This window comes from Ostrea edulis, chromosome 4 (assembly GCF_947568905.1).
Source record: "Ostrea edulis chromosome 4, xbOstEdul1.1, whole genome shotgun sequence".
NCBI classification, from domain to species: Eukaryota; Metazoa; Mollusca; class Bivalvia; order Ostreida; family Ostreidae; genus Ostrea; species Ostrea edulis.
In genome coordinates this window covers 8305660-8320826 of record NC_079167.1, presented here as the reverse complement: position 1 = coordinate 8320826, position 15167 = coordinate 8305660, and the positions used below count along the sequence as shown (strand labels likewise).

General features: G+C 34.3%; 1 protein-coding gene across 1 annotated transcript; it reads left to right on the top strand.

The window, feature by feature from the left end:
• Nucleotides 1-12462: 12462 nt before the first annotated feature.
• On the top strand, nt 12463-14341 carry LOC125672396 (uncharacterized). Its single transcript, XM_048908641.2, has one exon. It carries the CDS (start codon nt 12563-12565, stop codon nt 13199-13201), a length of 639 nt encoding a protein of 212 aa, XP_048764598.2. The 5' UTR covers nt 12463-12562; the 3' UTR covers nt 13202-14341.
• The last annotated feature ends 826 nt before the right edge of the window (nt 14342-15167 follow it).

The window sequence follows — 15167 nt, the reverse complement described above, 5'->3', positions numbered from 1 at the left end:
ACTTCTCTCCGTTATTAAAAAAATATCTTGAGACTGAGAAAGCCTGGTGTGTTTGGTAGTTTGCTCTACAGGTTCACACTCCAGTATTGGAAAGAGGTCTTAAATAATTATGTGTGTGGTAATCGATTTGATTCAGAATGCACATATTTATTGTGGGCATGCAAAATAAGTATATGATTTGTTGAACATCTTTATTTAAACCCTGTTGTATGTTACACATGGTTTGTTTGTTTTTTACAAAAAACTACACACTGTATATTTTATTTTGCAGAACCAATAGGAACAAAATATCCTCAAGGACACAGGATAACCACCCCCCCCCCCTGACTGAGACCCCACCCCTCTATTTTATAACAGTCCTATCCTTACAAATTGAAGGTATGTTTGGACACAAGTATAGTGGGAAAATGCAATAGTAATTTTCTTATATTGAATTACAGTGATACAAGACCTTAACCGTACGAAGAAAAAAAGTTGCAACGTAAATCGAAGGTTTTTATAAGGGGTAGATCTGAAGCTCTCTGGTCTGTTCCAATATTTCCCCAGAGAGCTAGAGGTCTCCATGCAGCATGGTATCTTTCGAACCTTTACACAATTCAAACATTTATACTAGGTCTTCATACATCTCGATCGTACTTGATCAACTTAAAATCCTAAGCAATAAAAAAAAAACCCCACCTGGTCCTGATGGCATTCTTCCTAAAATCCTAAAAAAAAATATTTCCAACTCCATTAAAACACCTTTACTAAACTTTTTAATCTATCCCTCAAAAAAAGGTCTTCTCCCCAATATTTGGGGGAAAGCCAGTATTACACCAGTATATAAAAATAAAGGTGATCCACAAGACCCTGGCAACTATAGACCAATATCTCTAACAAGTTCAGTATGTAAAATTATGGAAAAAATTATATTCAAACACCTGTATAATTTTATTCATCATAATGAATTATTATTAAAATATCAGTCCGGTTTTCAACCAGGCGATTCTACTGTAAATCAACATATAGAAATTTATAACAATATAATATCAAATTTAGATAAAGGTAAAGATGTTAGATTTGTCTTCTGTGACATTTCTAAGGCATTTGATAGGGTCTGGCATAGGGGTTTATTACACAAATTAAGACAAAATGGTATCCGGGGTAATCTGTATCATTGGATTGAGAACTATATCAGTGACAGAGCTCAGAAAGTAGTCTTGGAAGGTTATTCATCTACATATAAGGGTACAGAAGCAGGTGTGCCTCAAGGGTCTGTACTAGGACCTTTTTTATTCTTATTATACATAAATGACATCAATACTAACTTGGTAAATCATATAAGGCTTTTAGCAGATGACACATCTCTGTTTGTTATAGTGGATGATGATGTAATTAGTTCAACACAGTCATTAACATCTGATCTTGAAAGTATTAGAAGCTGGTCTATGCAGTGGGCAGTGGATTTTAACCCAAATAAAACTGTAAATGTTGATTTCACTCGAAAATCAATGTCCTATCCTTCAATACATTTTGGCACTCAAGGTGAACCAATTATGAAATGTGACAAGCATACTCATCTAGGCATTCAATTCCAGTCTAATGGAAGTTGGTCATCACATATTGAAGGAATTTACCAAAAAGCATGCAATCGTATAAATACATGTATTCTTAGAATGCTCAAATACACACTTAGTAGAGACTCCCTTATCAAATATATTTTTTCTTTTATCAGACCAGTACTAGAATATGCTGATGTTGTATGGGATGGTTGTAGCGTACAAGATTCAAAATTACTATAGAAGATGTACAAATTGAAGCAGCACGAATTATTACTGGAATGAGATATAATTCTTCAAGAAGTAAACTCTATACTGAACTGGGATGGGAACCTTTAGAAATCAGAAGAAGAAATCATAGGCTTATTCTTCTCTATAAAATTATAAATGGATATACTCCGGACTATCTTGTAGAGATGTTAGAATTGTGTCAATCATCACATCATAATTACAACCTTAGGGCCTCTAGGACTTATACTGTTCCTCAGGTTAGAACATCATCATATATGAATAGTTTTGTACTAGCAACAATAAAACTATGGAATAACCTTCCTGAAGACATAACAAAATCACCTTCCATTACATCTTTCAAAACAACTTAAAAACCCCGCAAGAAATATATATATATATATATACATGTATACACACACACACACACACACACACACACACACACACACACACACACACACACACATATATATATATATATATATATATATATAATATAATATAATATAATATAATTATGGTAAACGTAGAGTAAATAACATACATTGCCAACTTCGCAATCAGGCTAGGAATCTTAATGCGCATCTCTTTAATCATTGTCTTATTAGTTATCCATCTTGTAATCTTTGTGGTAATCTATGTGAGGATAGTTACCATTTATTCATGGAATGTCCATAGTACAATGCACAAAGAGAAATGCTCTTGAATAACATAAGTTCAATTATTAATATCCCAGTTACAGTTCAAATATTGTTAAATGGTGTCAATGGCGAATCTTTTAGTACTAATTCAAAAATATTTGATACAGTTCATTCCTTCATTGAAAAAAGTCGAAGATTCAGTATTTGATATTCTTGTGCAAGAGGTATGTAAATATGTACTCACTGAATACTTCACTGTACAGCTAAACATACACGTACTTCTGAATCCAAAATATTGTATGTATTAATTGTTATATTCTTAACTTAACCGGCACATAGTCATATCCTCCCTTTTTATAATTGTTTATCTTTTCTCTTATTTGTAAATTTCTTTTTCTTCAATCATTTTGTTATATTTTCATGTACTATATTAATTTTATTTTGTCATAACTGACCTTTGACCTATGAGAAAGGCTTATATAGGCATTGTGTCTGCTGCCTAATCCTATTTATGTATGTATTTTCTATATATACATGAATAAAATACTGTTGAAATCGAAATATCGATCGTTTCATCAAGAATGTCCGAACATTATTGATAAAAGTACACGTTTATGCAAATTATTGATATCCAGGTGGACAGAGAAATGTCTGGATGGGACGAAATGCTACAGAGGGTAGAAATATGATTATAAGGTATAAAATCATAATTAAGATTAGCCATTCCTATAGACAAAGATTACTGTATTACCATTGTTGCGGGAAAAGGTCACGATATAGTAGCCATTTAGCCAGGAGAAGGGATGATTTCTTTGGGAGAAATCTTACTGACTGCCACTGAAGGGACTTCTTTGTCTAATGATATAATATTCGTTTACTCTCCGCTCTATATCCATTTTTTACTGGATATAGCTATTCAATTCAGAGAAAAGGAAAACTGCAGTCATGAAAAGAGACCAATTTGCCATTACTAAATTTACTGTACAGGTTCTTAAAACTAGCATATCTTTCCCCACTTATAAAATCCTCTCACTGACCCTGAACAGGCTTCATTCACAGCTGATTCTGTAATAGTTAAGGACGGTATATCATTTAGATTTTTCCACAACTTGTTAACGGTGAGTTGTCCATTCTCAGTTAAGTTCTTCTTGCAGATGACCATGCGTTACACGAGCTATCTTGCTATCATCACAGTATACAGAGACCTTTACCAATCATTGGAAATAAGCCATATGGCTTTCATAAGTAATCCTTGGCATATACATTACCTGGTATAACCACCATATTTTTAATATCAAATAGTTTAAAGATTTTTCCTTTGTACCCAATGTATTTTACAAGATCTCTCGTTTTCAATGTATGTCTCTATGTGTTATTTTCTTGTATACATGCCTATTCTTCAATAAATAATAATAAATAAATAACCAAATTAATGAAATCTGTCTTCTGAGGTTAAGTACCGGGGCAATAAAATCATGATTTTAGCTTCCCTTTTCTATAAGTCTTAATTTCAAAGCTAATTTGCTTTACCGGTACTTGAAGCCTAGTGGTTAGAACTTTCGCTTTGCATTTAGAAGGGACGGGTTCTCTTTTCGACCCCGTCCCCGGGTCAAACCTGAGATTTTTAACATATGTTGTGATTACGGTATATCGGGTAATTTTGGCGTGTTGAAAATGTTGGCTTTTGGCGGATGAGAAACATTTGCCAAAAATGAAAGTGCAAAAATTTCTTTCTATATAAATGATACATAACAATAATGAGAAACTTTGACAACTTGAAACTCAATATTTAATCTTCAGGAAAACAACGTTTATCCTTCGGGGACAGCTTCTAAAGTCAGCATTGACAAAACTTCATAACGACATGGGTCATCCTTGGAAAAGTCGAACATTTGGATTATTAGGAGAGAGATTCTTCTGGCCTGGACGGAGTCTGATACAGAGGACTGGGTTAAAAATTGTGACAGATGTTTGAAGCGAAGGAAGTCTACATACATGTAGAAAGCTCTATTGGTGAATATAACATTACTAGGTATTCCTTCTTCAAGCGCACGACATTAAAAGTGAAAATCACGGATGTTTGGATATGACCTTGACAATCGACGTCCTGTGTTATGGTAGTTGTTAGATTGATAAAAGGACCATCACTACCACAGCTGTCAGCGCCATGCATAGGCCAAAATTTGAAACACTTCATCTACAGCTGGTGATGTCTCTATATGACGGCCGTTAAACTACTTACAAAACAAACTTTAAAGCTGACGTGAGGTCTGAAATATTCTACGATTTCTTTTGACGTGTACCCGTAAAGCCTAACACTGTGTGCAATAACAGCTGTCATGAATTAATCAAATACTAGAATTCTCAGTTCCGCCATATTTTTCGATTCATATATTAAATAAATTATATTTGTGTGTGTGCTTTTCTTTGTTTTTATCTAGATAATTCAAGGACTAATTCCAAGATGATAAACAAAATCAACTGTATTGTATTCTAGTCTCTGATTGGTCAAATTCAGGAGTGCAAGTTATTTTTGTTTAACCTGGTTTGGCATGGGGACACATCCCTTGACAACCAGCTACCGGAACTATTTTTTCTTTCTTTAAATTTGCACCACAGCACTGTTTTCGGGCTTTCTATGGAATAAAAGGTCAGCTGGTGAAATGAGATACTTTGGTTTAATACACAGAGTTTCTTTTCGTTGTCAAGCAAACCGTATAGATTCTACTTGTACACAAATCACTGTTGTAAAACATCTTTCTCTGTATGATGACCCAATAATAGGTCAAAACAAAGATATCAACTTCGAATTATAAATTTACCAAGTAAACATTGCTCTGTTCATTTTGATATACATTTATCACTGGGGAAAGGAGGATTCTTGCTTCTTTGCTTGATCCGCCTCTCAATAAAGCAACAACTAAAAAATTCATGCGGCATATTATATAACATAACGTCACCTCACAATAACATCTGGACCGCGATTTGTCATATTCTTTTATATTATACTTTCATGTAAAATACTCGAATCTGATTGGCCAAGAAACAATTGAAAAAGCATATTGTTATACCTTTATAAATTACTTTCTATATAAATTAATGCAATTAAAAATCCAATAATTCAAATGTTCTCACAGTAAAATGTTGACCATCACCCCTTTTTTGTATGTTGTACTGGGTTGCTTTCAAGATCGTAGCGACTAGCCTAGGAGCTATGTATAGTGGCTGATTTGTGCCATTTTACAATGTGTTGTCTTTTCGTTATTTTGAGGCGAAAAGTAGCTGATATTATCATTTTGTCATCTTTACGTTATTTCAAGACGAAAAGTTGCTAAATATCGTTTTGTTGTCTTTTCGCCTCGTCTTTTTGTAAAATGGCACAAATCAGCCGGCATACCTAGCCCTTAAACTAGCCGCTACGATCTTGAACGCAGCCCTGTTCAGTCAACATCAAGTGAACTTTTGAACTGTGACGTCACGCCTCATATGCGACAATACAACCAATATTACTTCTAGATAATTTAGAAAATGTATTTGAAATATCCGGAGAAACAGGAATTCCGAGCTCGTTCCTTTAATCAGTGTTCTATTGTTGTTAATAGATATATAAAATAACCAAGTTACATTTAAGATAACCTAATTCTGTGATATAGGCCTATATTGATTGTTTAAAGAATCCAAAAACTGGTAATTATTGATTGAATAATACATACATGTACATTAGCTACCGTTTTATTATTTGATTTCATATAATGAGAAAGTATAACAAAACATTTGTAGACTGAGTTTTGGATCAACAGGTGTTATGTTGGACCCTCGACCCAAGCTGTTGCCTTCGGCCTCATGCAAGAGTTTGGTTCGCAGGTCCGACATAACACATGTTGACCCTAAAATCAGTCAACAAATGCATAATATTTCCCCTCTGAGAATAGAAAGCACACGCTCCAGGGTGATAGTATCTAACAACGGGTAAGATTACTTGACAACAGGTGATATTATTAAAATTATCACGGCGTCAAATTTATGCGCGTAAGGTTCGCCGAAGATTGTTTGACGACTGCGTTTGGGTGTTTGTAATAAACGCGGATATCTGCATTAATATACAAAACATCGCATGACGGTGATTGATAAAATGTCAACAGACATTTACAGTCTTTCTGCTTTGTTGTTTATGTATAACATTCAGTATAATAAAAGAAATATTGCAGGTAATTGAGGGTAACATTGACATTTTTCACCCAGAGAAAACCATTGTCAACCGAGGCGTAGCCGAGGTTGATAATGGTTTCTTAAAGAGTGAAAATTTCCAATGTTACCCTCAACTACATGCAATATTTATATGTAAAACTTATACGGTACCAATTTTGATGCACCAGATGCGCATTTCGACAAATAATGTCTCTTCAGTGATGCTCAACCGAAAGTTTTGAAATCCGAAATAACAATAAACTTACAAAGGCTATTTTAGGGAAAAATAGAATGTCAAAAAACTGGAGTCGAATTCGTCTAAGGATAAGAGCTATGCATGAGGGAGATAATCCTTAATTTTGAAATGAATTTCTAAATTTTACCACAGCAATTAAATATACATCCGTATTTTCAAGCTAGTAACGGAGTACTTAGTTACTGGGCTGTAGAGACCCTCGGGAACTAACAGTCCACCAGCATAGGCCTCGACTCAGGGGTCATAATGTAAAACTTATACGGTACCAATTTTGATGCACCAGATGCGCATTTCGACAAATAATGTCTCTTCATGTCTTCTCATATGTATATATGGATTTACGCCAATCCTGCATGCAAGCCCTGAAGGGCAAGTTTTCACGTAGTAGAAATACATGTATTCATAGAATTAAAAACCGCAAATTATTGCATTTTTTGATATTTTGACTTTGAATGCTGATTTTGGGTATAGGTCAAAGGACAGGAGTTGGAAATTTTATCAATTATCGCTACACGGATTATAAAGCGTAAACCGATCCAAACCAGGTTATACACGTATAATTTGGGTCAGTTAATCCGCAACGAATAATAAAGCGTAAACTAAACCAAATCAATTTATACTCGTATATGCACCACAATTAAAGGGAAAGGCAACCTAAAAAATTTACATGATAAATGATAAGATTAATTGTATGATAGAGATTTGTCATACTATGCTGTTGATATAAGGCCTAGATAAGCTTCAGTACTAATTTGAAAACGTTAAACATTGAAATTCCCGCCAACTATAGAGGATGCCATGATGTGGAACTCTTTTGTATTCAGGACCACAAAAATCAATAATTTTGACGTCACACCGTCTGTTCCGGTTTTGATGAGATTCTAAGATCATCAAAGATGTACATGTGGTAGATTTTACGAATACATTGTAAATAGGTTGATGACTTCCTGTCAAGCAGTTAATTACACTAATGTGGAGGGGAGATGTAAAAGAAAATTTTCCCCCCGAAATTCCTGACCCCATCAAGTCACCTGAAAAGAAGAGACTGTGTAAACTGTGGATCCATCATTTACGTAATGACAAGTTGAGGTTTGATAAATTTGTATGAAGAAACGTGTACCCTCTGCCTGATCTGCGATTCGACAACGTCTTCTTTTCTGAATTTCTTCTTGCGAAATAATGGATTCAAATATATACGGCTCCAAATTTAACTGTTCGTGACTTGTCATATTTACAGTGCTGCTGATGAAATAAACCGGAACCGATGGTGTGACGTCATAAATTAAACATCAATGGCCCTTCTCTTGGCGGCTGGTAATTTAAAAGATATGATAGACTAATATTGATTTAATCGTTAAGCAGGGATTTTTATTGTTAAAGACTTTTATTTACAATATCAGTAAGTAATACTTTATTCATAAAAGCAACAATGTGGTTAGGGTTGCCTTTCCATTAAAAATCACTCCTTAAATATATACTCGCGACTAGTTTCTAAACTTCTCCAGGAGTATATTGAATATTGCTTAGTTCTCCTCCTGAAGAAGTAAAGAAACTACCGTAGTCGAGTATACTAAGTCGGTTTATAATCTTTTTATTAGACTACTTCTGTAGATTTTGTTTACTATACCTGATTCTGGATTTATATCTATATTTATAAATACTTGCGACTAGTAATTATTATCATCTTATATAATATAATAATATATATATATATATATCCAATAATAAAAGTCAAAAAACACAAAACTCGAATAACATTTCACTGTTAGCGCTTTCGGCTTTAATGCCTCTTCAGACGGTTATAAAATGAAATAATATTGCTAAGTAACGTCAACATATCACGACGTAAGTAATTGTCCTTTGTGACGTCATAATAAATTACACTGGTAGCGGTATAATACACACAATATTAGACAAAACTTGGAAATCAATTACAGAGTTCAGTTCAATGTAGTTTCAATTTTACACAGTTATTTTCTATTTAGTTTGGGATTAAACAATTTTTATAAAGTATTCCTCCTTTGTAACTCTGGAAATTTCGCAGTCAATATACATTTTATAAAATGGAAATATGTTGAAATCTCCATGACCACAATTGGCAAAATGTTCGGAACATGGCGAATTTCTGATACTTGGATCGTGAATTTTCTGCTTGTGGACGCGCACACGGGCGTTCAGTTTGTTGGTTTGTCCGATATAGTTTTCATTACAGGTAGGGCAGGTCATACAATATATTACATTTTCGGATTTGCATGTGATGTTAGAATTTGGTGTTAATTTTTTGCCGCATTTAAGAATTTTTTCTCTGCCTTCCTCTAGATGATTACATGTACCGCAACGTGAATCACCACATTTTTGCACGGATTTGGAATTTTTCGTAGTAAATCGGGCACGCGTTAGAATTCTCTTCAGATTAGGAGCCTGTCTTCTGCTGTTTTTTATTTGAGATTCTTTTATCAGGTTTTTGAGATTTTGGGATTGTTCTAATATAGGAAAAAATCTTCTAGCTGTTTCAAAAATATTGTGGTTGCGTGGGTTATGCGTAATTACAAAAGGAATATCGCTGTTTACATCGTTTTCTTCGTGTCGGGAGTTTCTTAAGATAGATATAGGTGTGTTCCGTGCTTTGGTAATTCCGTCATTAATGAGGTTTTCCGGATAATGTTGTCGCCGAAGGTATGCTTTCAATTCCTCCAGTCTTTTTGACCGTAATGAAGTATCCGTATTTATTGTACATATCCGTCTAGCCATGTTGTATGGAATGTTACGTTTAGTATGGGAAGGGTGGCATGAATGGAAATCCAAATATTGATGTGAATCTGTTTCTTTGCAATAAAGATCCGTGATTATATTGGTATCATCCTTAATGATTCGAAGATCCAAAAATGGTAGTCCTTTATCACTCACATCCATAGTAAATTGAATTGATTGATTTCAGCACGGAATTTTTGTAAATCATCTGTAGTTTTATTCCAAAAAATGAAAATATCATCGAGGTATCTTTTCCAATTATGTCGAATATATTGTGCAAAATTTGCATCAAACATCTCAGGAAGTTTATTCTGTAGTTTTTCTTCCAAGTAACCCATTACTAAGGTTGCATAGGTAGGAGCCACCTTTGTCCCCATGGCCGTGCCTTTAATTTGAAGATAGAATTGATCATCAAATTGAAAGTGGTTATTTTCTAAAACTACTTGAAGAGCTTTAAGTATAAAATCTTTAGAAAATCTTTCGTTAATTTCTGTTGGATATTTCTCAATCCAAAATTTCACTGCTTCTAGTCCCAAGTCATGTGGTATGTTGGTACTGTATGACCTGCCCTACCTGTAATGAAAACTATATCGGACAAACCAACAAACTGAACGCCCGTGTGCGCGTCCACAAGCAGCAAATTCGCGATCCAAGTATCAGAAATTCGCCATGTTCCGAACATTTTGCCAATTGTGGTCATGGAGATTTCAACATATTTCCATTTTATAAAATGTATAATGACTGCGAAATTTCCAGAGTTACAAAGGAGGAATACTTTATAAAATTATTTAATCCCAAACTTAATAGAAAATAACTGTGTAAAATTGAAACTACATTGAACTGAACTCTGTAATTGATTTCCAAGTTTTGTCTAATATTGTGTGTATTATACCGCTACCAGTGTAATTTATTATGACGTCACAAAGGACAATTACTTACGTCGTGATATGTTGACGTTACTTAGCAATATTATTTTATTTTATAACTGTCTGAAGAGGCATTAAAGCCGAAAGCGCTAACAGTGAAATGTTATTCGAATTTTGTGTTTCTTGACTTTTATTATTGGATGTATTTACTGTATCAAATACCGAATTCTTTATTTACAAACTATATATATATATATATATATATATATATATATATATACAAAGCACTAAAATGATCAACGACACGAACAACCAGATTGTCAAATTTTCGGGACAAACGAAAAGAATTACATTATGTGGCCAATATCAACAGAGAATAATAACAAAAACTACATATAAATACATCTAGCACTGCAACTACACTAATCTACAAACGTATTTACAACGCAGACTACATGTTTTTGGTCTATAGGCTTGCCAATCAATGTTAAAAGTGGAGCGAATTAGGACATGCCTTATCCGTCCAAAGGGCTGATCCAAAATGTACGAAGTGATAAAAATAGACTTAATTAATCTCAAGTGGAACGAGTTAACCCAATTACGTTGACAAATAGTAAAGCTAACTCGTATCCAGAGAGATTCTATTTTAACTATGCATTAAGAATAAATAATTTATAAAAGATAATAATAAGTAGAAAATATCAACACACACACACACACACAAAATAAAAATAAAAATAAACTATGTAAATGAAGTAAGAAATGAACACAATTTGAGAGAAAGATAATGTAAATAACAAGTCTGAATAAGTAAACAAAGTGGACCAACTCCAAACAAAAACAAAGAATAAGCAGCCTAGGAAATTGAATCAACATCAGACATTCCCGTACTGATCATGTATAGGGTAGATGTGCAAAAAACAGATTTACATGTAAGCAATCGGTTATGAAGGTCAAAGTAATTAAAAGGGGTGGGCTGATTGTAAACGGAATTGAAAAGGAAAAAAATGTGTTCAAAAATGGTCATAGTACCACTGTTGGGGACATGATCAGATGAGTAGGTCTAGATGAAGCTTAAAATCTAGTAAGGGTTTAGCCCGTATCCATCCTGGTGAAGTCAGTAGGTTTGTTGATACCATGCAGGACGGGTCATCCCGAAAATTTGACAATCTGGTTGTTCGTTCTGTTGGTTATTTTAGTGCTTTGTATAATTTTTTGTATATAACCTTGTATCCATGTTGTGAATCCGACACTTTGAGGTATCGGATGTTGTTGGAACTTTAGTGCTTATATATATATATATATATATATATATATATATATATATATTTGTATTGCTTGTAGGAGTTATGAGATTGATCAGTGTCCGTTATCTTCACCTTTCTAATATATAGCCTGAAAAGGATGAAAATCAAGGACGTTTGTAGAAAGTTTAATCCTGTATGGTTAAGTAAATGAATGTAACTGATAAAATATGAATACCATGAATAAGAATTTTTGTACCAGGGTAAGACCAAAATTGTCTCGATGAAAACCATGCCATGCTGTACATATGCTGTACATGCTGTGACTTTGCATATTCTTGGGAAAATATTATTAGTTTTAATGACAAATTTTAGCGTAAAAATAGTGAATTATATTAGTCAATTTACATTATATGTCGTTAACATTTATAGCTTGAATTCAATTCTGATTATCTTTCTTGAAATTTTGAATACCACCAATATATATATATATATATATATATATATATATATATATTTGAATCAAAAAAGTATTTATTAATGTCCAAGTTTAGACTATATTTCATCGACGTAACTTTTGAAAAAAATCAAATCCGCTGAGATTCCTTTTATCTCTTCTAATAAACCTTAGGGTCTCAGTGTTTTCATAGCTCGATCGGTATTATCGATTATAATAAGCCCGGTTCGCCTTGGTGTCATAATAATTTAAAGATTTAACATGCTTCGGGATCGACATTCACGGGAAAATGTTTTGATGTTGCCACGTAATATCCTTAACGTGGAGGAAATGACAGTACTAAATATAGACATATAGGGCATGTTTGATATCTAGAGTTTTTAAATCGCAATGGGGAACCTTAGTAGTATACTTTGTCGCCGAGAACCCATTCGACTTCTGATACTGGGATTAGATGCCGCCGGTAAAACCAGCATACTGTACCATTACAAACTCGGAGAAGTTGTCACGACCATTCCTACCATAGGATTTAATGTAGAGACAGTGAAATTCGGTAATTCAGAGCTGACAGTGTGGGATGTAGGCACCAGGGGCAAAATACGGCCTCTCTGGAGGCATTACTACCAAAACACTCAGGCATTGGTGTTTGTTTTCGATAGTGTTGACAGGGAGAGAATTACAGAAGCAAGCGAGTTACTCTACAGTATCCTTACAGAGGATGAATTGAACGGTGTTCCTGTTGCTATTGCTCTCAATAAAAGGGATCTTCCAGACTGCATGACAAGAGAGGAGATGGTGGAAAAATTAGATTTGAGGAAAATTCAGGAACAGAGACCCTGTGAAGCTTTTCTGACCACAATTAAACCCACTGCTGAAGTGGACTCGGAATTTGATAAATTGTTGGAGTGGATTACAGAGGAAACGGCCAAAAGACGAAAGGCTTTTTCTCCGAAAAATCAGAAGGTGGACCCTTTCTCATCATACATTTGGCAACCAATAATGAAAGTGAAGAACATGATGTTTAACTGACGAGATTTTATATACTGTGGAATCATTAGAATTCGTGGTGGCTCAATTTTCGTGGAACTCGTGGGTACCCCTCACCCACGAATTTACATCCTCAACGAATAAAGAATTATAATTACATTCCAGAGTTATCTTTCATACAAATATATAAATCCACGAAATTACTTCCCCACGAACCTGAAAAAAATTCAGCAATCCACGAAAATTGGCCCCCACGAATTTAAATGATTCTACGGTAAGTAGTAGAACTATCTACTAGTAATTGTCTTGAACAGTTCAACCAGTGTTTTAACTGATGCAGATCTGTGATACCATTTACTTAAGTCTTGTTAGATCTTATATCTTTAGAATTTCTTTTGCTGTTATTTGATGCATTTTCAGAAATCATAAAATTAGAAATGGCAATCAAAAATTCCACAGCATAGGAGATTCTAATAATTTATTTTATGTCTATCGTAAAAGTATGCACTGACATGTATTAATTATCATTTGTGCAATATAAAGGTTAGCCTAGTTTATTGTCTTCCTTTTTGTAGACAGCAGTGTATGTTTCTTCTGTGGTATGGACATTGTTACTGTAAATCATTTGATAATAATGCTTTATTTCAAGAAGGTGAACTACATGTAGCTAGTGCACACACTATTGTTCTCTAAGGCCTTCCTGTTGATACACACAGATATATACACAAATGATAATTTAAAACAGTTTTGAAAGAAGGAACATAAGAGTATGTAACAAAATTCAGTCTATATCACTTGTTATACTTGAATAACAGTAATAAACAATCAGTAAAATCTAATATTACAGATTGCGATTAAAAGACATAAATGTATAGAATTTATATGCAAGGGGGGGGGGGGGGGGACAAAGGCATGTTTAAAGAGTGGTATGGCAGCTGATAATGTAACTCTTTACGATGTTTTTAAAAATAAGTTGAGACTGAAAAAACTTTATGTGCTGTGGTAGTTTGTTCTACGGGTTCATACCCGAGTATTGTGAAGAGGTCTTGAATAATTGTGTGTGAAACTTTGGTAATCGAAGATCGTGATTTGATTCAGAACGCACATACTCGTATTTATTGTGGGCATGCAAAAAAAAGTATATGATTTGTTGAAGGTCTTTATTTAAACTCCGTTGTTTGTTACATGTGTTTTGTTTGTTGTTGTTTTCCCCTCAAAACCTATATTTCATTTTGCAGAATTATCCTCAAGGACATAGGATATCCCCGAAAAACTGTTATAGAATTTTGTAAAACTACTTGTAAGCGTTTTGATATTACAAAAACCCACATTTAACCTCGAAAAATTTCCATGACACCACCTGTATTGTTAGCAGTATACACAAGGGTACCTGTAAAGTGCAAAACGAAATCGAAACGAAATCTAACGAAACGAACCGAACCGAAACCCACCGAAACGAAACGAAACCTACCAAAACGAAACGAAACAGATTGTATAACCGAACTCTTTTAGTTATAATAATTAAAAATGGTATCTTAGGCCCCTGTGAAAGTTACAACATATAAATAAAATTCGCCTCCCCTTTGATGTAGGCTTTCGGCTTGACTGTTACAAAGTTTTAAAAGTTGGAAAGGGGGGGGGGTAAGCACAAAGTACATATCCGTAGTTGATTAAATGACATGTACAATTAGTTTCGGATCCATACATTTCAGAACCGAGGGTTACAGTCTCAGAGATCTGGGGAAACACACTATACAAGGGGTGGGGTCGCCGACGTTGGATCCGCCTTTGGGCATAGATACATTGTTTGAAGAAGCTGGTGTCTGAGAAAATTGAAAGCAGGAAGAGCTCTTAACCTCTTATTTTATCTCTAACTGCTGAGGTGCGAGTACTTTCAATAATGGAAAAACTCTATACATTTGGGCAATCTCTACCCAGAGTTATCGTTGTAGCGTAGCGTAATACGTCCTCTGGTGAGAGATTGACATTTGGGGTGTTGCTAAGACGG

What these genes read in the sequence shown, in the direction of transcription:
- LOC125672396 (XM_048908641.2), top strand. Translation starts at nt 12,563, where the DNA reads ATGGGGAACCTTAGTAGTATACTTTGTCGCCGAGAACCCATTCGACTT.